This window comes from Phoxinus phoxinus (assembly GCF_949152265.1).
Source record: "Phoxinus phoxinus genome assembly, chromosome: 3".
Lineage (NCBI taxonomy): Eukaryota > Metazoa > Chordata > Actinopteri > Cypriniformes > Leuciscidae > Phoxinus > Phoxinus phoxinus.
This window is the reverse complement of record NC_136878.1, coordinates 24,808,255-24,830,650: the sequence shown is the minus strand read 5'-3', so window position 1 is coordinate 24,830,650 and position 22,396 is coordinate 24,808,255. Positions and strand designations below refer to the sequence as shown.

Here is a 22,396-nt window from a genome sequence, read left to right as displayed (position 1 = left end):
CATTCAGCGAATCAATCCGATTAACGATAAGAGGTACAGTATATACAGCAGACTTACCTCTGTTCGTTGACAGTTTCTCAGCATTCCTCCACCACCCCATCTCCACACTTTTAGTTCTAACTATTCCTAGTACAGGGAGGAGTACTCTAGCCTGACTACGTCAGACTTCCTACTTCCGCTAATTTCATTTCGCTCCTGTATTCAGTCTGAGATAGCGGCCTATCTTTCAGTTTTCCACCGGCCTTCGGACGGCCGGGCCAATCAACGAACAGAGGGCGGGCTGAGAGCCGTGACGTAGACGCTAAGCGCCGAGTTTTACATTGTAGTTTAGAGAAATCGAAAACCGAAACGAGACACAGGATGCAATTCGCTCTGTTATGGAGAACCAGTGCCGCCGCTCCCACCACGCACTGTGCGTAGGGAACCAAGAGCTGAGGAGGCACCAAAAAAATAGCGTTCCGGGAGTCTCCCGCATATTGATAGCGGCTCACTGATGCCCGCGAATTAGTTAAAATCTCCTGAATCTAGAGCGAGCGCGCCCGCGAGACAGAGACTGTGCTCCAAACCGCGTAGCGCGTGGACGGCAGAGAGAGAGCAAGAGAGCAAGCTCATGAAGCTTCTCGGGGTAGAGGGCATCATAAAGGAATTATGCTTAGGGCACCAAAATGGCTAGCAGCGGCACTGGCTGTGTTTAAAATATCTAATCCTAAATTTGAGAGTTGGCTACAAATATTTTCTTGTTTCACTCTGTCAAAAATAAGTTTAGATGCCGTGATTGTACCGTGGATGCGTAGATTAACGACGCATAATCTGCAAAAGTCGTTTACAGCCATGTTCACTCCGGTATTTCGCTCGCATCATCATGTGTTTACAGTGTAAGTTCGATCATAGATTTGAGTTCGATGCATGATGTCTGTGGTTCGATGCGGCTGTACAGGCGCATAACATACGTCCTAACTAAACTTATCTGATTGGCTTACGGGTAACCAATGATTTTAAACTTCAGACAATCGCCCCCTAGCAAGAGAGAAAACACTTCTCTATTATGCCATTCCAGACTCTGTCTACGAAGCAAAGTGAAGTAGCAGAGTCTGGTATTACCAGGCTAGGAGTACTCTGGGTTTGGGCCAAATTCCAAGCTCGGATCCCTCCCCCGGACAGCACGCCAAATACGCATAAACCTTTACTCTATCTAATTATATGTAAGTGTGAACTTGTGAATGGAGTGAAAATTACGTTTTTACAATAATGATCCAAACCACCTTTGGACAGAAAGTGTTCTGAATTTCTCAAACAGTAGAGTATAGCACTTACAATGCCAAAGGTCATGGGTTCAATTGCCATGCATGCATTGGAAAAAAAATTATACATCGAATGTGATGTAAGTCAGTTTGAATAAAAATGTAAATCTCATTAATAAGATCAGATTATATTCACCGTTTTATCAATCACTCAAAAATGCAAATACCTCATTAAAAGATTGCATATCGGCCTTTTCAGGTTTTTACCACTATTTTCTGTGAAGAATTTGAATCCTGCCTTCATGAAAAATGGTGAAGCATCTATTGCTAAAGTCTCACTCATGATGAACCACGTGAGTTTTCATCTTTACTACAACCAGCGTGGACAGCAACTACAGTAAATGTAACAGAAAACAAATCAGATCTGGCCAATCTAAAAAAAAATCACTCAATCAATCAGTCAGTCTAAAAAATTCAGAGTACAGGATGCATTTCAGATCATTTCCTACTCACTGTGGCTCCTCAAGCACTGCTATGCATCTGCTGCCTGTTCAATAATTGTTGGCCCTTCATGGATGGGCTTAGAGAGGCTTAGGGACGAGGGTCTGTCTCAGGGCCCCTTGACACCAGTCAGTAGTTGGAACAGTGATGGAGTTCCCCATAGCGTACAGTACACTGGCATGTCTGACACTCCATCAGGGCAATGCTTGCCTTAGTAAAGCTGACAATGTGGCCGCCCTGGGACTAGCCGTGCACATGCTAAATTTCCATTTGTCTCTCTCAGTGGAGATCCTGGGCTGTATTTCAAAACATAGCATCGCTGTCATACCGAGATGCTACCAACAACACAAGGCCCCTCATAAAACATCATATCCGAATAAGAGCCACAGATACGGCCGAGGAGGCCTTGTCAATCCAAACGGCCTTCTTGTAAGTGACTTCTCTGTCAGAGACTGGACAGCCACCACATAAACACATTTCAGGGCGAAATGATAGGTTGCCCTGTTGAAAACATAACATGGACCACGATATAAGCTGCACAGAAGGTAATGCAGTCCTACATTATGTTGATAATGTCACACTTGTGGCCAAAGGCCATTACTGAACATTTCAAATGTGTCTAAAGATATGTGGGGCGTGAGCCCACGTTGGGTAAAACTATGCAAAACGAAGACATATTTGATTGTCTGATTTTGGCATGAAATAATCAATTGCTAATTTGTCTTTTCTTCTTTTTCGTCTGGGTACACGCATCATCAGAGAAGAGATGTCGTTGCAAGGAGAAGGGGATGTCAATGTTTTTGTTTTTGTTGAAACATTATGAGGGCACATGATTTTGTGCATGCACTGTAAAAAATATTCAATCAATAAGTCATGGCAATTTTTTTTAACTCATTAAAATATGTTTAGCAATTTTCAACTTTTTTATAAGCCATACAAGGTTCAACTTTTTGTTTAAGTCCGTTTAATATAATTTAAGTTGAAATGACTTATACAGCCAAGTTAATTGTCCTTAAAAATGGAAGGCAACCAAAAAAAAATGTATTCATAGATCTATATATATATATATATATATATATATATACACACACACACACACACACACACACACACACACACAATACAACTATAACAACCCGCAAAGATTTTGAGTTTTGATGTCTAATATTTGACGTCTAATAATATGATAAAATCCTAATTAGATTTCAATTGCAATTTATTTTAATCGATGATGCCATAGTGTTCCTAGATATTATCTCAATCCTTGTACATATAGCCATTGTGTTTTGGAAATGAAGGTCCCAATTCGAATGCCTGGTAAGGTCTGGGACAGAATCCCTCCCATTCCAACCCTAACAGAGAGAGAGAGAGAGAGAGAGAGAGAGAGAGAGAGAGAGAGAGAGAGAGAGAGAGAGAGAGAGAGAGAGTACTCTGTATGCGTTATGTCCACATTGACGTGTCAAGTGTTAGATTAACTGCCCTCTCAAGCTCCTTTTATTTCCCTGTTCCAAGGCAACGCTCATTTACATAAACAGATAATCCCTGATAAAAAATTCCATTAGACAAAGGTGAAATGGATCAATTTTGTCTGCCAAGATAAATCTTACATTTTACACCGACAGGGTCATTACCCAGGCCACATTTCAGAAATAATGTATTTAAAAATCAGCCGATAGCAGCCATTTCCAGGTTTCCAATTACCTTTAAGAAAAGCTTATTCTGTGGACAATAAAGCACATTACGGCACAATATGATACAGTCCATAAAGATCACACTGTTTGATGAGAGGTGAGAGAAAGCTCAGCATATTTAGGGGGAATGTCACAACCCCGCGTTCCCACAGACGGCTCTCTGCAGGTGCCAGGCAAATGTTCTATTACCCCAGTCCAAATAGATTAACAGTCCTGTTAAAAAATAAACAGTATTTTTCCTCCGTTTTCTTCTGCCTACACCCCTCTGTCCTTCTCAGCTGATGAAAGGTGGTAGATTGACAGGGGGTTGCAAGGTGATGCCACCAGCGCTGGAGAGAAAGAGAGAATGAAAATCTCATTAGTCTCTCCTTCCACCCCAATTCCCAGACCCCCCTAACTGACCTTGAGACACCCCCACCTACCCAGCCATCCCTCCCCTCCCCGGTTGAGGTGAATCCCTCGCATCGCCTTGGGTCTTCTCGGAGCTCGGAGCGCTGCTGCCGCTGAGGTCAGACGCTGGCGCTGCTGAATTAGTGCCAATCCCGCAAACAAGCCTGGGCGTGAGGTAGTCCTGTGGCGGGAGGAGAAACAGGGCCGTGGAGGGCAGACGGCCCTCCCTCCCCTCCACCGTCTCTTGCTCTCCCCTCCATATCAGGGAAAAGCAGCAGGTCCTAGACAGTCTACCTCAATCACGGCCGTCCACGTGCAAGGATGCATCAACAACATCAGCGTAATTCGGTCGCTCAAGAGAAGGCTGTCATTTTCATTGGCATCTGTGCTAGATGGAGTTATCGTCCACAAATGAAAAAAAGAATCATCATTTATGCCCCGTGATGGGAGAAATCCATTACTGTGGGTTTGCCAGCTAATGCTAATCTTTGCAGTGAAATGACCCCTAGAATAAAAACAATAATTCAGATAGGCTAGTGTTGGTGGCCAGAATGACAAAACACATTCCACATTTCTGTGATAAGGCCGAGTCAAAGCTCTCAAATAAGAAATGTATTTCTATTTATAAGTATTAAATGCCTGAAAATGTGTTTGACAATTGACTCTTGATGCATTGAGCTTGTCTGAGCTAGTTCTTGCTCCCATTGTTTTATTACAAACTAATTAATACATTTAGTTTCAGATTTCCCACAGTGTTTGATAATGTTTCCACATGACTGTGATTGTATGAAATATTCTATTCAAAAGTGAAGGAAAGATTTAAGGCCATTTAAATAACATAGATGAGCGGTGACGGTAAATAATGAGTTACCACAGTACCATCTAGTGGATATTCTTAGATCTACAGATCCACAGTTATCATTACTTCAGGTCGGCACACGAGAAGTTCGAGAACCGTTTTGAGACACTTTTTAAAAAAATCTCTGTTTTAGCAGAATTGTGTTAATTTAATTTGATAAAATTGTATTAAATAATTAAATTTAAAGTGATTAAAATATTAAATGATCAAAATATTAAATGATCAATGTCAGCAATTCATTCTTGAATGCTGATAGCTTTTAACGTAGGCTAATAACTGCTTAAATGTATTTTGTAATTTATTTTACAATTACAAAATGTATAGCCTAGCCTACATTGAATGTGGAGTATGAATTTTTGTAATAACTGTTGTGTAGCAGAAAATAGATACAGGGTGACATCTACAGGAGGAAATGTGATTTCACTCAGTATAGCATATTCTATTTGCAAATCCTAGCATTTACGGTAAAGTACCCATTTTAATCGTTTAAAAATGTACATTAAGAAAAGAGGTTCAGCATTTGTCGAGCATTTTTATTTTAAAAAGGTGATTGAAAATCATATTGTTCTATAATTTTTTTTGTGTTTTTTCTTTTTTTCTTTCAGTATCATATGGTCCATCTCCAAAAAAAGTAATAAAAAATAAACCCACAACAGAACTTTATTGGTGAACCCAATAAACAGCTGGTCTTTAAATCGCTGAATATTATATTTTAGGTCATCAAAGAAAAAAAAGGGCTTTGTAATGGCAATATGTAATAATAATAATTTTCATAACAAAGTGCATATTTGGCATTGTTAGAGGGGTTAAAAAAATAATAATAAGTACCCAGTGCCAAAAAGCTTAGCATGTCTGCGTGAGTCCCATAGCCAGGCTTAAGATTTTCCCCATAAATGAGGATTTAGAGTATTTTATGCTGACGGAAAAAGTGACACACAGCAAACAGTCATTAATATCACAAGATATTAATCTCGTTCCATCAAATGCTAAATGCAGAAGAACAATTGTATTGTCTGACCTAATCTCTTGCTTATTTTGGAAATTGTTTTCCCTTTCTTTTGGCCTCTGGGGAATTATAGTCTTGGGGCCAGATGTACATCTTATTGAAGAGATAATTGTAAGTGAAAAAAGAGGATGCCTTTATATTAAAGCTCAATTCCTCCCAATATTGTTATGCAGATGGAACTTTCACTAAGCTAAAATCTCTGATCATTGCCTCAATTGAACTTCTGCGAAGCAGGAAAAAAAATGATGAACACAATAAAAGACTTTAGTACATATAGTGCAAAAGTATTTCATGTGGTAACATGAGAATTGACTGGTTTTGATAAAGTCAGAATTATTATTTCATATGATTGAGTACATTGGGTTATAGGCTATACATATTGCAATAGCTATAAATTAGGCATAATTACATGCAACTAATCCTCAACCAACCCCTATTCCCAACACTTACCCTATAGTAGGTACAGTTAATTATTATTACTCAGTATTTAAATGTATAATTACATTGTAACACGGACCTATGTAACCCAATTTATATTTAGGTAACAACCGCATATATTCACTTACAATGCAAGCCAGTGCACTAATAATAGTATTAGTCATTTACCTGCATTGCAATTAAGATTTATGTTCATGTGAAATCTAGTAGATATGGACAAGGGCCTCTTTTTGGTTTTATTTAATGAAATTAGTACCATTTCTCTATTCACACTATTCACACTATTCACACACATACAAGTGAATGGTAGGTGCAATCTGAGGGGTTACAAAAATGAAATTAGTCTAGTTATTCCTTTGAGGAAAAGCGTGCCAAGTGACATTTGAAACTGCATGTGGTCTTGTTTTTGCTCAAAAACACACAACTGCCTGTGCCATTTTGCATCAAGGCCGGTGCAGTGGCCTGCTTGACTTCCCACTGTTCAGGAACCGGCGGCAAAGGCCTCGTCAGATGGCTCCAGAGCTCTCTCAAAGTGTCAGCTCCCCAAAATAGTCTTGTGACCAGACTACAGACACCAAACAAACAAAGGCCCTCTGATCGTGTAAGTATCAGTCTGAGTGCTCCCGAAGCCTCCCTCCGTTCCCCGTATCGTGTTAATCAGTCTCCAGGGAGCGGGATCGGATACGACACACATCCTATTGGAGCAAAGTGTGGTGTCTCCCGCCTGCGAGCTGGACTTCGGTGCAGGTTGCGGTGGAAACGTTGATGTGCACCCTCTGTGTGGACGGCAAGGACAGAGGCACGGCGGCAGCAGATGTCTCGTGGCGGAGATTATAAATAAAAGCGATCAGAGCAGGGGAGCACTGACGGGCCTTAGCGAGGCTGCTGTCACGGTGGCAATGTCTTTTACTCGCTGGATAGTTTCTCAGCAAGACACTTGGCCAACCTCTTCTAACAATGACTGTGTCCTTGTTATTGGACTTGATGCCTGCTCTTGGTTGGGGGCAATATCATGGGCACCAGTGGAGAACCGTGTGTGGCGGCTGGCTTGCTACAAGAAACATGAGGTTGAGAGGGCGAATCGTAATGGAAAAATGATTGAGTGTAGAGAGGTTGAAAAAGGTCCAGCTGTATGTAGTTTTTTTTGGTGTTTCCACAGTGACAGTAAAGTCAATTATAAATCCAGTCAGTAAGGTCAAGACAGATATGCAACCTGTTTTTAAGATTAAATCAGAGACTTCTAAATGTTTTCTCCATTTCCCCCAAAAAGGTTCAATTAAAAAGATATGTCAAATGTATAGAAGCCTATTTGTGCCACATAAAAAAAAACAATCATGCTTTTGTAAATCCTAATAAGTTTAAATTAAGACAAGACCAAGTTGTAGTTATGAGATGAAGTTATGAGTTTCACAGACAGGCCTTAGATTAACCCAGGATTAGGCCTTAGTTCCAATAAAGTAGCTTTAATCAATGTGCCTTAGAAAAAAAAAAAAAACATTATTGGTGTGCATCTTGAGACAAAACAAAACAAACCCTTGTCTGTGAAACCGGGGGTAAAAATTATGAAATTATGACTTAAGAATCAATTACATAAAAATAAGAAAATGATGCATAGTCGAAATTATGACTATGAAATTTATAATTACGACATAAAAAAAAATCACAATTATGACCTAAATTGAAATTCTGACAGAGAGAAGAAAAAAAAATCATAATTAGGCTTATCACACAAAAAGGCCATGACAAAACTAAGTAGAAATTATGCTCTATTGCTGACAGGGTGGATTGCTGCAGTCAGGCAAATTGTCTTGGCAGTTCTGTTGACAGCCTGTTTAAGAGTGAAGTGCTGAAAGGTGAATTAGGAGTGCTAATGAAGAACACACTCCCACTTGAGGAGGTAATTATCTTGGGTGTAATAGCTGAATGAAGATTTAGTGTGATTCTTCTAGCCCCAGAGGAGTATCACACAAGATTACACCTGAGATGTTTATGAAAAGAGAAAGTCTTCTTCAAAACGTGTTGACAGCAGTCTGCCACCTACAGGTCTCAATTCAGTCGACGAAATATGCTATTGTGGCTGGTATTTTCAGTGGATGAACCAATAAACATTCAGCAGGAAGGAATAATTTCGGAAGATACAAAGAGAATTGATCTACAGAGAACAAAATAATAGGAGTGTGACAAAGCTATTAGATTAAGGTCAAATATGAAAAATTTACAATTTTATTAAAATGTTAATGATTATAAAATGTTAATTTATTGAATGTGAGATCATTGATAAAAAATAATCATTGGATAGAAGACAGATTTATGCCTGAGGTTAATTTACATGTGAAATGAAATAATCTCTTTCTTAGCCTGTTAGCAGCTAACAGACAGTACAACTTCCTGCTGCTCTCACCGGGCTAACATGAGTCTGAACATGGGATATTAATGTTACCCATGAGCCTTATAGACACAAACGCGGATTCTTCGATGCAGATATGTATCTGATCAATGGTAAGTTTAGGATTTAGCGAACACTTTAACTTAATCCGTTTCTGAAATAAACCCACTATTCGGTAGATGTGATTAGCATTTAGCCGTTTACACATTTTAGACAGTAGGCTACTGTGAATTTGATATCTAATTTAGTGATAAAGGTAATTATGGCTAGTTAAGGTATTTATTTTATTTAAAGTAAATAGTTTGATAGCTCAGCAGGTAGGCTGTTTGTATCTTTAAATATTTTGCCAGAAGCGTTGGCAACTTGTTGGACAGGGACAATGACGTCTGCAGCTCAATTTGCTTGGTTTCATGTTATTTCAAAATAGTTTTCGTTCTAAATAAGGTGTGACATTTGTATTATATATTATACAGCTTTGTTTTTCAAACCGTGTAGCCATGAACACGAACAGTAGCCTATTCGCTACAGGACAAAACCCCACAGTTTGTCCTTGCTATTGCCTTTTAAAATGTTTAGCCTTTAACGTTAGCAGCTACTCTTAAATGAATGAGAAATAAATCTCTACAATGTTCTTTCTTTACACAAATGTACTATAACATCACATTTTATTTACCCCGTGTCATGCAGTGTTTTTTAGTATTATATAGGCTACTTTTATATTTTATGTATTTAGAAAATATTTTGAATTGTTAAATTTTTATATTTTAGTGCTATATTGTGTACATTTTAGTACTTTTGTTTTTTGCTTTTGTCATTTTTTATTGTTATTTTCTTTTATATCTTTATTTCCATTTCAGTTTTATTCTGTTAATTTTAGTAAGTTACTTCAGCTTATTTTATTTCAGTTAGTTGCCAAGGCAGCATTTCTAAGTCAATTTTATCTAATTTTTATATATATTTTGGCTTTATTTCAATGAATGAAAACCATTTTTAGTAATCTTAGTTAACAATAACAACACTGATATTATGGCATTACATTATCATACACTACCCCTAAAACCGTCTGCCCTTAGATCATAGCTCAATACTTCATGAAAAAATGAAACGCTACTAGAGGAGGGCAATTAAAACTATGATATTTTATACAATTCCACTACACAGCTGTCCACTTTTTGTCAACATGGTCAGATATTTATGGAAACATATCCATTAAATTGTGTGTGTCTGTAGGACTTTGAGCGTGAGACTGGGTGACATTATCATCATGCCATCAGCGAAGGTGCTGAAGAATGCCCAGTACATTGAATTGGGCAGTTACCAGTACTGGCCTGTTCTGGTGCCCAGAGGAATCCGCCTGTACACTTACGAGCAGGTGCCGGGATTCCTACGGGAAAATCCTTATATCACTGATGGCTACAGAGCTTATCTGACCTCTAGACTGTGCATTAAAAGGTGGGTGTCTTATATGTAACCACTGTGCATTTATGCAGTGTATTTTTTCAATAGCAATATTTTTACGTAATTTGAATTATGTAATAGATGCATTGCTCAACCTCTTGAGACAATAACATGACCTTAGCTGGAAGAAATGGTGATATAGACGCCTGTTATCTCTATGTTTTGTAGCCTTTTCATTCTGTCCAATGAGACGGTAAACATCTGGAGTCATCTGTTGGGGTTCTTCCTGTTCTTCACGCTGGGAGTTTATGACTTGCTGGCGGTGTTGCCGATGTTAGGAGCTTCCAGAGAAGACTATGTCATCTACTCCATAGGTCTCTTCTGCTTCCAGGTATGTCCATGCTGCTTGCATCATGCCATCACAATATCATGTTTAGGTAATTCAAAAGGAGAAAAAAACCTAAGCAGGTCAGAGGTGAATTTAATAGTCTCTGTATAAACTTGAATAGTTAAAACAGTAGTTAGCAGTGGATAAAGTGTTTCTGATTTTTGGCATGACAAACAAATGATCTCTAACCATGGTTGCTTGTTTGGATCAGCTCCATCCTTTTCAATAAAAACTGATTTTAGATCAGCACTCTCAATCAAAAAGTCTTCATATGATCCTTGGACTGTTGAAGGCCTTTGATAGCAGGCTTTCCACATTCACTGTTGCCAGGGATTAGAGTTAAAACACCTAAACTCAGTCCCGCCTAATTCTAGATCCGTTATCGGCTGCTCTCGTGCCATCGTAATAGACAGAAATGGCAGCTTCTATCCTTGGCGGCTATTCTCTAAAGCATCAGGATTAGGCAAAGTGCCTCTACACCACCCTTGCATATTCTCTCATGAAGACATAATTATAGCGTCTTTGTTTGGCTGTATAGGTTCATCATGTGAGTTTGAGCTTTTGTATTGTGAAAACTTTGCATATATCAATCTGCCTACAAAATCATCTGTATCTGAAGTTACACTTCACATCTTCTGCTTAGGTGTGCATGCTGTGTTCTGTGGGCTTTCACCTATTCTGCTGCCACCGATCCGAAAAAAACAGCCGCAGATGGATGGCACTTGACTACGCCGGGATCTCCATCGGAATCATAGGATGTTACATTCCAGGAGTGTTCTATGCATTCTACTGCAATAACGTACGTGCTGGTCCAGTCAAATGCTATCTGATCATTCACATAATTGCCCTCTGGTAAACAATATAGGAATGCAGAAAATTTAGTATACCTTAAGTAGGCCTTAAAAAAATCCTTTATACCTACCTCAGTCAATACTAAATAAGTGAGTGTATTAGAATTTTTTAGGATGTGTTTTTGCGTTGTCAAATAAAGCGCCTTTCAGACAGGACGCGGAATGCGCTGTGCTGGCCGCTGGGTTCAGCGTTGCCCTTCAGATACAACGCGATTTGCGCAAAAGTTTACGATTTCTAACTTTGACCGCGGCGTGCGCGCGAGCATGCCAATGGTGCGCACCGCTAGGCTTGCGCTTTGGTCGACGCACCAACAAAACATCCTCGCGCGGCGCAAGTCATTGAAATGAATGGGTTTCATAGCGCAGCGCATTCCGCGTCCTGTCTGAAAGGCGCTTAATGCTATAGGCTTGCGATTCTGTTGCCCGCTTACTGATGAAAAAGTCATTGTGTTCTAGCCGTTGTGTAGGTATTGTGTATGGTCATTGGTCAGTGTGCATGTTAGTGCCATTAGTCAAGACAAATTTCCCTTTGGGCAATATAAAGTGTACTGAAGTGAACTAAACCATTCTGGCTTGGGGAGGGGAAGGTGGCACTGGAGGTAGGCTTCCCATAACTTCATAAATGAAGTAATAAGTGTTTATTGGTGGAGTCGGATCCAAGTAGGACACATAGGGTTCCATAAGAATGGCATGGAGAGTCTCTACACTGTGCGATCGACGGTCATGGCCAATGTGGACAAGGGTAGATTAATTAGGTGGCTTGAGGTGCATCGTCCCACTGTGGTCTCTAGCAGATGGTTGGCCTGCTTTTTTTGTGGGCATATGTTACCTGTGCAACAGATACAGAGCAAGAGTTCACCTATTCCTGGGGAAAACAGTCTGGTGTGTGTGTGCGTTGTGAATACTACATGGAGAGACTGTTTATATGTGTTTAGTAAAGAGTAAAGAGACCATTATTCTATTGGAATACACATGAACATTTATTCCTTTAGCAGATGCTTTTATACAAAGTGACGGAAAAGAGTCACTCACCCGAAAAAGGACCCTTGTCATCATTTACACACCCCCCCCCCCCCCCCCATGCTGTTCTAAACATGACTTTATCTTTTCTTCAAAAGAAGATATTTTAAAGAATTTAAATTCTTTATTCTAAATTGGAATTCAAACAACATCGGACCCCGCTTACTTTCATTATACAAACAGAACATTTTTCAAAATATCTTCTTTTGTGTTCCACAGAAGTGAGTCAGATAGATTTGGAACAACATGAGGGTGAGTAAATGAACTAGGCTATTCCTTTAAAAACGAGGAATGGTATGAACGATTTAATAGGAAAGTTGGAAGTGCACACACGAGAGCTGTCGCATGTTGACTTTTCCCGTGAGATTACTGTAACACTGTGATAGAGTATCTTTGATTATGTTGTATGATAGTTTATTCCTCTCTTCCTGTTAGTTTGCACAATGGACCCCCTGTGGAGCGGCTTTGTACTGCCTGTAAAAAAACGACGAGGTGCCGCTTGGCGTGAAATCTTCTTTGTTTCAAGATTTTGGTGCAGTTTTCTGAAAGCTTGGATCTTGGATATCCTGAGCAAGCTGATTGCTCTCATCCCCTCTACTCCCACTTGCTGTTTGCCGAGCACCAGCGCTTTTGGCCACGCTGCTCCACATGGTTCTCCCCACATATTGGAAGTGCTGGCTTATTGTGCCCCAGAATCCGGCAGAAATCTGCTCCAGCCCAAAGCAGATGGCCGTGTTCGTGGACCCACTCCGTCACTCCTGTTCCCCACCATATGACATTCACACGTGGGTGAGCCATCTCCACTCTCCCCCTGCCAAGTGTTTAGCTTTGCTTTTTGGATGACTACTCAATCAGCCAAGCGCCCCAAGAGAAAGAGAGACCGATTTCTCCATTGCTTTTTTTGCACTGTTTTTTTCCCCTACAGAACAAGTGATTTTTGTGTGTGTGTGTGTGTGTGTGTGTTGTGCACAGTAAGATGACTTTCGTGTGTTTTTGGTTCATGTTGTTTTGTCTGGTTTATATCTATCTGCAGTACTGGCGGCAGGTGTACCTGGTAACCGTTCTGGCCATGATGCTGGCAGTGTTCTTTGCCCAGATACACCCTCATTACTTGACCAAGAAGTGGCAGAAGCTTCGCTCTGTTATATTCTGTGCTGTAGCGGGATACGGCCTAATCCCTACCTTTCATTGGATCTGGCTCAGTGGGGGTTTCAGCTCAGACATAGTCCAGGTATGAGTGCTCACAACAGGTTTTTTTATTTATTATATATGCCAGTAATTTATGTTGATAATAATGTAGACAATACAAATGTTAATATTAAATGTATAGAACATTTCCCCCCATTAAAAAAATAAAATAAATTAATCATTCATGAATAACAGCTACAATAATTAAATGTATGTTTGCCAGACTTGTACCCATTTTATTTTACCACATGTACTGTATATATTATACACCTACCAATTTTTTTTCCAATTTTTTTAGGAATTTATTCCCAGAGTGCTGATAATGTATGTACTTGCTGTAGCTGCTATCATCTTCTACATGTCCAAAGTTCCAGAGCGTTATTTTCCAGGTACTGTCAATTTTCATATTTCAAATTTTTTTTCAGCTTTCATGAAAGCAGGGCTGCGTTTCACTTGTCAAACGTGATGCTGTAAAAGAAAGAAGTTGTTCAGAGTGATGGACTAAACCAAGGAGCACACCTGCCTTAATGAAACGAGAACCAACGTCAGACAAGTTCATTAATGGTGTGATGCTCTTTTTGTAATCTCTAGGTCAGCTGAACTACTTGGGCTCCAGCCATCAGGTCTGGCACATACTGGTGGTGCTCATGTTCTACTGGTGGCATCAGTCTGCACTTTTCATAACCAGCTACCGTCACTCTCACCCGTGCCCAGACTACCATCTTCATTCCTAGAGGAATGTGGGATCGTACGAAGACCACTGAAGACGGCTGTATTTTAAATGATCTTTAAGCTTGAACACATTCCGTGTTTATTAAATATGAGTGCGTGGTGTATGGATTTTTATTTTTCATTGTGAGCTATTTTGACACTTTTTATACATTTTGTTTAAGTGCCTACTAGATGTCAAGGCACTTGATAAGGTAAGCAGTGTTAGGCTTTTAAAATCAAGGTGAAGCACCATTTTACAGCATCTGCATGCGTGGGCTTCTACATCTACAAATGTACTTCTTGAGTTCTGTGGGGCAAAGCATTCAGTATTATGTCTGCTCAATAGTATTTGTTGTTCACTGTTTGTATTTGAACCTAAAATTCAACGATTCACAAGCTTAATAGTTCCACATTGTTTTGTTTTAGAGTTTGTGTGACTTTGTAAATAAATGTATACAACATAAGTTTAAATGAGATTTTGTTATATGGTCTTGTTTACAACATTGAATAAACCAAATAGATTTGTTCCATATTGAAATAAGCAAAGGTCTTAAAATGGTAAAAATTATATTTTGCAGGTTGCCGCACAGCATTGCCATGTTGTAAATACATGCATCAGGATTATTTGCATCGATGTAGGCTGATGACTTTTTATTTAACTTATTTTTTATTTAAAAATTCTCTCATGCAATTAATGCATTTAACACTACTCTGTATATTGCATTTCAGTGGTTTGTAATCTCCGTTGATCAAGTCACTAAGTTAGGACTGTAATTAAAATAGTTACTTGGTTTCAGTACATTTTCTGCCTTACAGCAGTGAACTGTACAGCCATGCAATTGTATTTGTTTTTTAACCCTTGGACAATGTGTCGTCAGTGTTTAATGGTAGGGTAGCGCGTTTTTCATGGTGCTGCACAATGTAACACTTTTAACTTCTTTTTTTACCATGTTGGGATATGCATTTCTACAGTACAGCTGAATAAACTTTCACTTAGTTTTTTTTCAACTGAAGTTGTAATGACAATTATTTTAATGGCATTGTCAGAGAGAGAAAACCACAACAAAAACACATGGATCGCCAAAAGAAGCTTTTATTGCATTGTTAGAGTGTAGTACTATGTAAAAAAGAACAAATCTGGCATTGTTTGAAAATAAAATGCTGTTTTTGGTCTAGAAATGTTCCAACTGCAGACATTCAGTAACATTATAAATGTATCTAAATGGCCCTTTTAAATTCAGTTAAATTGTGATACCCTTCATGCGTCATACCTTTGGTGACTAAAATTGACTTTTAAAATTTGCTTCAAACAAATGACTGGTATATAAATACACGAAACTGCCTTTAGCACATTCTTTTCCCTTTCTGTGAGAGCTCTAATTGTTCATGATTGTAGGTTACCGGTATGTACATACAGACGTAGTGGAACATCTGATTATTGATAACCAAAGATGTTAGGTTTAGCTTGGGGAATTATTTCTACAAAATCATAATTAATACAAACAACGACAGTTATAACAATATTATCCAATAAACTGCAACTTCTCTGGTGTGGTCAATTTATATAAAAAAAGGAAAATACTAATAAGTCCCTTTTACTGTATGTAGACAGGACATTGTCACAATATAAGAATTTAAAACATTGAATGCACTTTAAAAAAAAAAAATGAATAAAATGATCTATGTGAAATACTTTAAAATGGAGTATGCCTACACTCAGATTATTCCATTGACACAAACAGGCTACAGCCATTGTGTATTTGAGGTACTGTTAAGCAGGGCGGGGAATACCCAGATAAGGCTTCATGGTGTTCATGTTGGTAGATTGACCTTTTACCAACTCAGTGGTCAACAATGGCGTACAAACGTAATCAAAATTCTGTACTAAATTGGCATTTTCCCTCTTAATCCTATTCAAATGAAGGATTATACACCCATCTCCAACGTTTCTTCTTTATTTTACTGAGCTCAGAGTGCGTATTGTAATGCAGCATAGAAGGCTTTCTAGCACGTAAAGGCTAAAGAATATGCTTCATAAGCCTATTCAAAATCATCAATAAACCACAGGTTTAAGACCCCAAAAGTAAAAGAGGTGTTATAATGGTCCAGTTAGGTATTAAAACTCTTGAAAACTACAAAAGTTGAATGTTATCTAATTTAAAGGCCTGCGTCCCAATGGGCTGCACATACATAGATCACAGCACAAAGCTGCCATCCGTTAAAGACATTTCGAAGGCTGCTAGGACTTTGCATAATGTAGCAGTGTGTGTATCATTTCTGTGCGTGTGTGCGCCGGAAGACAAGACATTCACTGCTTTGAGGGAAAAGGTGCTGCTCCGAAAGGGTCGAGATCCATTTGTGGGGTTTGCGGAGCTCCGCTTTGGACCACCATTTCTGTGAAAGGTACAGCTCCAAAGTCATCGATCTTATTTCCGTCAAACACACTGTGCAGGGAGCTGGTCCTCTGCCTGCCATTGGTGGAGTTCATCTCACTTTTGCTGTCTCCCAAGCTCTGGTGTCGACTGCCATCTTGCGGATGAAAAGGCTTGGCTCCAAACGGATCCAGCGAGACCTCCTCTGGGGGCAGCGCAGCTCCTTTCTCCATCACCTCACCCAGGGAAATACTGATGTTCTCTTTGGAGTCTGACGCACTGAGGAACTCGTTGCTGCTCTGCGAGTCCCGTCTGCCTACCTTCTTGTGCCTTCGCACCCGCTCCGGGGTACGGAAACTGGGCTTGTTGCTCTTCCTGCCACCAGTGGGTGTGCTATGGTGTCGCTTCCCATTGCTGCCACTGGCCTCTTGCTTGGTGCGCCTCTGACGTAAGGAGAGTTTTTGAAGGCTGCGCTGCTTCTGCCTCTGTTGGGGACTAGATGCTTCATCGAAAAGTGTTTGGCCAAAAACGTCCTCCTGGTTACCGGAGGTGGGTATTTCGTGGCCGGGCTGGAAAGGCGAGAATCCGAATACATCCACGCTGTCGGGGGAAACGGGTGGCGTCTGGCCGCTGGGTCCATCGCCACTCCTGCTGGACTTGGATAGGTTTCTGTTGAAAGGGGCTTTGGTGAATACGTCAATATCTTCCGCAGCGTTCTCCTGGCTCACCTGCCTAAAAGGGGCTTTGGCAAAAATATCTACGTTCTCTGGTGAAACTCTGGGCTGACCACTGCCAACAAAAGGAACAGCACCAAACACATCCATAATGCTCGCGGCAGGCATGGCGACACTTGGCGAATTGGGAGGGGTGATCACACTGGCTCCAGATTCAGCTTTCACAGTTCCCGGAGGAAAAACCGCAACCTCCTCCTCCTCCGACGGCCCAAGTTTCGCTGTCCTAGACTCACAATCTGAGTCTGAGCTGTGTTTGTCTTCCTCTTCCTCTATCTCTTCCTCAGAGTCCATGAGCAACGGCCTCTGACCAAGGTTCTCAGGCTCGGTGTCTTCATGTTCGCTGTTGAGACCTTCCTCTTCTTCCACCTCCTCCTCTTCGCTACTTTTGGGAGAGGGCGGGTCGGACTCAAAATCACTGTCCGATTCCTCGCCTGCTTTCTGAGGCAGTGAACTAGTGGAGCTACTTTTTTTTGTCGTTTTGTGTTCCTTGACCGATGGCAGGGTTGCGTCTTGCATGGCTGGGACAGCCACAGCAACACTGGACTTCTCAACTGGATGCTCTGCTGTCAGCACACCAGCTCCTGCTAAATGAAGACACAAAGTTGATAGTGAATGTCTAATGTACACAGCATGTAAATGTAATATGCTCTCAGCCTATACTGTAGTTCTCACATAGAAAATGCACATACTTTATTCCACCCTTACAGAGTCACATAAAATCACTGAGCGCTTTTAAAAGAAAGAGACCTACAAAGCTTACAACAGAAGGTTTAAATATAACAGTTAATGAAATGGTTGAACAAAAGTGTTTTTTTGTTAAAAGCTGACACTAAGAGAAACATTTTCATTGAAAACTGAAAAATAACTGGTAAAATATACATTTTCATAACTCGTAATGTATTACAAAACTGGAAATCTTAACAAAATATATTAAACATGCCACTAGATAACAATAACACTAAACCAGTGCATTCAATTTGACAGCTCCAAAAAAACAAAAACAAAGTGAAACTAGAAGACTTTAAACTGACAATGATATAAGGAAAAATAATGAAAACTAATAGTTTAGAATTCATTTTTTGTTTGTCTTTTCAATTGCTATATCAACCCTGTCCAAAAAACAAAACGAGACATTGTAATTTTATTCTGATGTTTTATATAATTTGTGTATCATTTAATCACAAATCTGTACTTCTACTGCAGTCTCTCCTGACGCAGTGTTCAGTGCTCCAAAGATAAATTGGATAAAACATTTTTGATTCTTATTTGGTTAAAAACTCGAAACTGATTGTCAGAGACATTGAAACTAAAACGGACCATTTATTACTTGTTCCTCGTGTAATTAGTTTAAGCTGGTATATCTTACTACAGCATATCACAATATTTGTCAACATGTATAATTATTGAGATATTTGTCTAATTTCAGAAGACTGAATTTCTCAACATGCTTGCATTGCCATCCTCCCCCTGCTGAGCAGGCAGAGCTGCGGATCTGTTATCATCAAATCCATCCAAACTGGCAGAGCAAGACACACAATTAGCCAAACCCAGTTCTATGTATATGATGAAGTCCAGAAATATATAAATAAATCTAAGTTAAATATCTAATTAAATAACAACAACAACTATTACTGTTACTAGTGGCTGGGGGAAGGGGTAAAGAGAAGAGCAAGAACAGCATGGGAGGGGAAAAAAACTGGTGATTTTCGAAGAAATCTGAAGCTTAGAAGAAAAGAATATACAAGCAGACTGTTTAGGCTGTCCGGATTACAACACATCTAATCACGCCTACCTCCTGGAATACAACAATCCACGGCACAGCATAATGGAACATCCTTAATCATATAAGAAGATCGTAACCAGAAGAAGAATATTGAGTGTTCTTTTCCAGGCCCGTGCGATTACACGCTGATGACAGCTCAAGTAAAAACGGCCAGAGCAAGTAATATCTAAGCATGTGGATGTCCAGACCTCTCCCTGCTTTGCTGGAATCAGGAACATAATGGAAATGTCATATGAAAGCCACATATCCATCCAGTGGATTACCCAGACCTCCCTTCATCCAGCTCAGCAGATGCTAAGCTGATTGTCTTTTTGTCTTCACAATACATGCAAACGATTTGCAGACAGGGTCGGATATGCTTCAATAGTTCATTGTCTCTTACCTCATTATGTCCAAATGACTCTGTTGTACATGCAACTTTACCAGGCAATCACAATATCTGAATTGAGTTCATAAAGAGAGATTGTTTTTTCTATTGTTTAAGAGCCATTTTAATGTCCCCCCCCACCGATGACCAGTTAACTGCTTAATCAAGATTTAAGGGATAAAGCTTACAAATCAACAGGACAGCCACAGCACATAATTGGTCTTAAACGTAATCATACGTTTAGCATATATTAGACTTGAGGGCGTTTTCAAAATTAAATTTTAAACGAGTTCCAATAGGGTCCCATTCAACCATTGTTCCAAAAATGCTCTAGTGCATGCAATCTTCGTTTTACCGTGTTTAAGGGGGGTTGTTATAGATTCATTAAGAAGTCCAAGGGAGTATTTTACATGTTCTGAACACATTTTATATTAAAGACACCCCTGTGGTTTATGTGGTCTATGTGGTGTTTTTAATATGCTTTAAGACAAACCATGTGCAAATTCATGTCAACACCATTGATGAGTATTTTCTCTTTAAAACTGCAGTGGGAAAAAAAGACCGTCTCAAAAACGCGGTTTGAAATCACTGGCCAGAAACTACCTTGTAACCTTTATCATCTCAGGAGAAGCAAGGTTATCCCGGTATATTTTTCTGTTGATATGAATAATTGGGTACATTTATCAATATAGTGGGTGAATTATGATGTATATTACGATGTTATGATGAACTATATGCCTCTTTCTCCACTGACGCAAGTTGTTCAAAGCATTTGTAAGGATGCTGATTTTTAGAAGGCAGACTGATATATGGCGAACAGGAACATGGTTTGTGTAATAACACATTATTAGGAGTTTGATAATGTAGTCAAGCCAAAGGCGAATCATATTAATTACAGTTATGAGTTAGACGTTGTAGAGAGCGATACACAAAACGCATTACCATTCTGATACATCGATTTTATAGACTAGCCTGTATGAGTAAGTGGAGGCGGGGCTCATTTGCATATTAATGTAACGTGCATAATAAATGAAGCAATAGTGTAGAGTTTTAATCTATTTTAAACTTTTTTTTCACAGGAAAAAAACATTTAACTATGTCATTTTGGGGATCAAAGATGTTTTAAGGGATATAATTATTGACTACAGGGAACTTTAAATTATATATAATTAAATGTACATTATGTACATTAAATGTACATTTAATGTTAGCATTAAAATTGAAATTAAAACCCTGTGATTTGCTGGAGATACTGTTGACCCCCCCACAAAAAGAGGTCAGTGACAAGGCATGTTGAAGTTACTTCATTAAATGAGTAGCACTATCTTTATCCCTTATATATCACATTTGAATATGAAAAAGGTCTTAACATTATGCTTTTCCAAAGTAAAAAATGAAATAGACCAATGTTATTCAGTTTAGAATAAAAGTGTTAGACAAAGACAGCCATGCTATTATATAAAAGGAAGAACATCTTGCTCTAGTGGTATAAAGGTGGAAGACATCAGAACTTCTTATACTCAAAGCATTAGTCAAATGCTCCTGATAAGAGCTTCTATAACAAAAATCAACAAATGTAACATTGCTTTTAAATAAGCTTTATTTATAATTAGCATTGTATAAAGAAACACACATTATGATACATGAGTATTTACATCAGTTTGTCAACTGAACATTAACAGCTTATGCAACTGATGCTGTATGTATGCAAGTATGTACAGATGAGAGGTCACTGAGGAATGGTGGGGCTATGAACTTTAGTAGGAACATATGCAAGAAAACAAACAGTGTGTTACACGGCTCGGACACCTGTACCATGATTTCTGGGGCAACATAAGGCATGAATTGAAAGCTGTTATAGGAGAAACTTTTTGTATTAGCGTCAACAAAACTAATAAGGAATACTAAAAACAACAGTATCCTACAACTCCAATATGCAAGTGGATTTAGTCATTCTCAACAGATGTTCTGCTTGCACTCGCTCAATAGTTTACAATATGGCTCAATACTTTTAATACAAGTTTACAAGTCCGTTTTAACTGTCCACCAATATCCCACTCAATCAAGATGTCTCTAAAAATGGCTGTCTTTATCTAATACAAAATGGTAACAAACACATTAAACTTAAAAAAAAAAAAAAAAGTTACCAAAAATGTTGTGATAAAGCAAAGTAACTTGAGTGGGTGATGAGATGAATGAGAACATCAAATTAGGAATCCAGCACACGGATTCGCTAAACTTTATGGTCAACTTACCGTTGGGAAAACAAAAGTTCAGTAAACATTATGGTAAGCCCTTATGTAAACTATTACTAAATGCATTGAAAAAGTACCAATATGTGCTGACAAAGAAATACATGACATTTGCCATTAATTAAGGCTCAATGCTGCCAACGTGAGTGAGACAGCAACAAATGGCACGTGATATGTCTGTGGTGTGGTTACCAGTGCTAACATGTAAAAAGGCTTACATTATTAGACATAGCGTTTTCTAAATCACAAAGACATCTGCGACCAGAAAAGAGTTCTAGCATAGGCTACATAATAATAAGACATCACATTATGCAAAAGAATGAAAAAAAAAAAAAAGGGCTGCCAACTCTTAGATGCTTTTGTAGATGCAACAGTTTCTGATTATTCGGCTAACCTCCCTCAAGTTAACCTGCCAATGTTCCCTAAATTGGCAACTTAAAGTATCTTCACAGTAAATTACAGAAAGGAAAAATAAGTCTCAATGAGGAATATGAAGCCAACTCTTAACACTGGAAGAGAGAGACTTGTGTTCAAATCCATGAAAAATTGGCATTTGTACAAGCAAACAAAGTGAATATGAGGATAGCTGGAAATTTTCTATGGTCTGAGGTCCATAGAAATTGTACCTGAGAACTTTTGGCACTCACTGTTAGTTGCTATCAAGCACATAATATAGCTAACTGATCTGAAGAAAAGTCTAGTAAGTGGAAAATTAGGTTGCTCAAGAATCTGAAAATGTATTCTATCATGCCAACCTGATGCCTAAACTCCAAAATTTTGTGGGGAAAAAATAAAGAATTCCCTTAAACTCATACATTTT

At 39.0% G+C, this 22,396-nt stretch overlaps 2 protein-coding genes across 12 annotated transcripts in view; one reads left to right on the top strand and one right to left on the bottom strand.

The window, feature by feature from the left end:
- The first annotated feature begins 7,986 nt into the window (after positions 1-7,986).
- On the top strand, positions 7,987-15,242 carry paqr3a (progestin and adipoQ receptor family member IIIa). The gene is made up of 8 exons (XM_079606664.1): positions 7,987-8,325; positions 8,484-8,625; positions 9,743-9,964; positions 10,139-10,301; positions 10,942-11,097; positions 13,203-13,400; positions 13,656-13,746; positions 13,949-15,242. Exons 3-8 carry the CDS (start codon positions 9,777-9,779, stop codon positions 14,089-14,091), a joined length of 939 nt encoding a protein of 312 aa, XP_079462790.1. The 5' UTR covers positions 7,987-8,325; positions 8,484-8,625; positions 9,743-9,776; the 3' UTR covers positions 14,092-15,242.
- Positions 15,148-22,396, bottom strand: part of bmp2k (BMP2 inducible kinase) — a 43,440-nt gene continuing 36,191 nt past the window's right edge. For 5 of the 11 annotated variants that reach the window (XM_079606659.1, XM_079606654.1, XM_079606653.1 and 2 more), the window contains one exon: positions 15,200-17,758. In XM_079606659.1, the coding sequence (XP_079462785.1) occupies positions 16,377-17,758 (1,382 nt within the window). In that variant the 3' untranslated portion in view covers positions 15,200-16,376. Of the gene's footprint in view, positions 17,759-22,396 lie in introns of all 11 variants that reach the window. The other 6 variants (XM_079606660.1, XM_079606655.1, XM_079606658.1 and 3 more) reach the window with 2 other exon arrangements.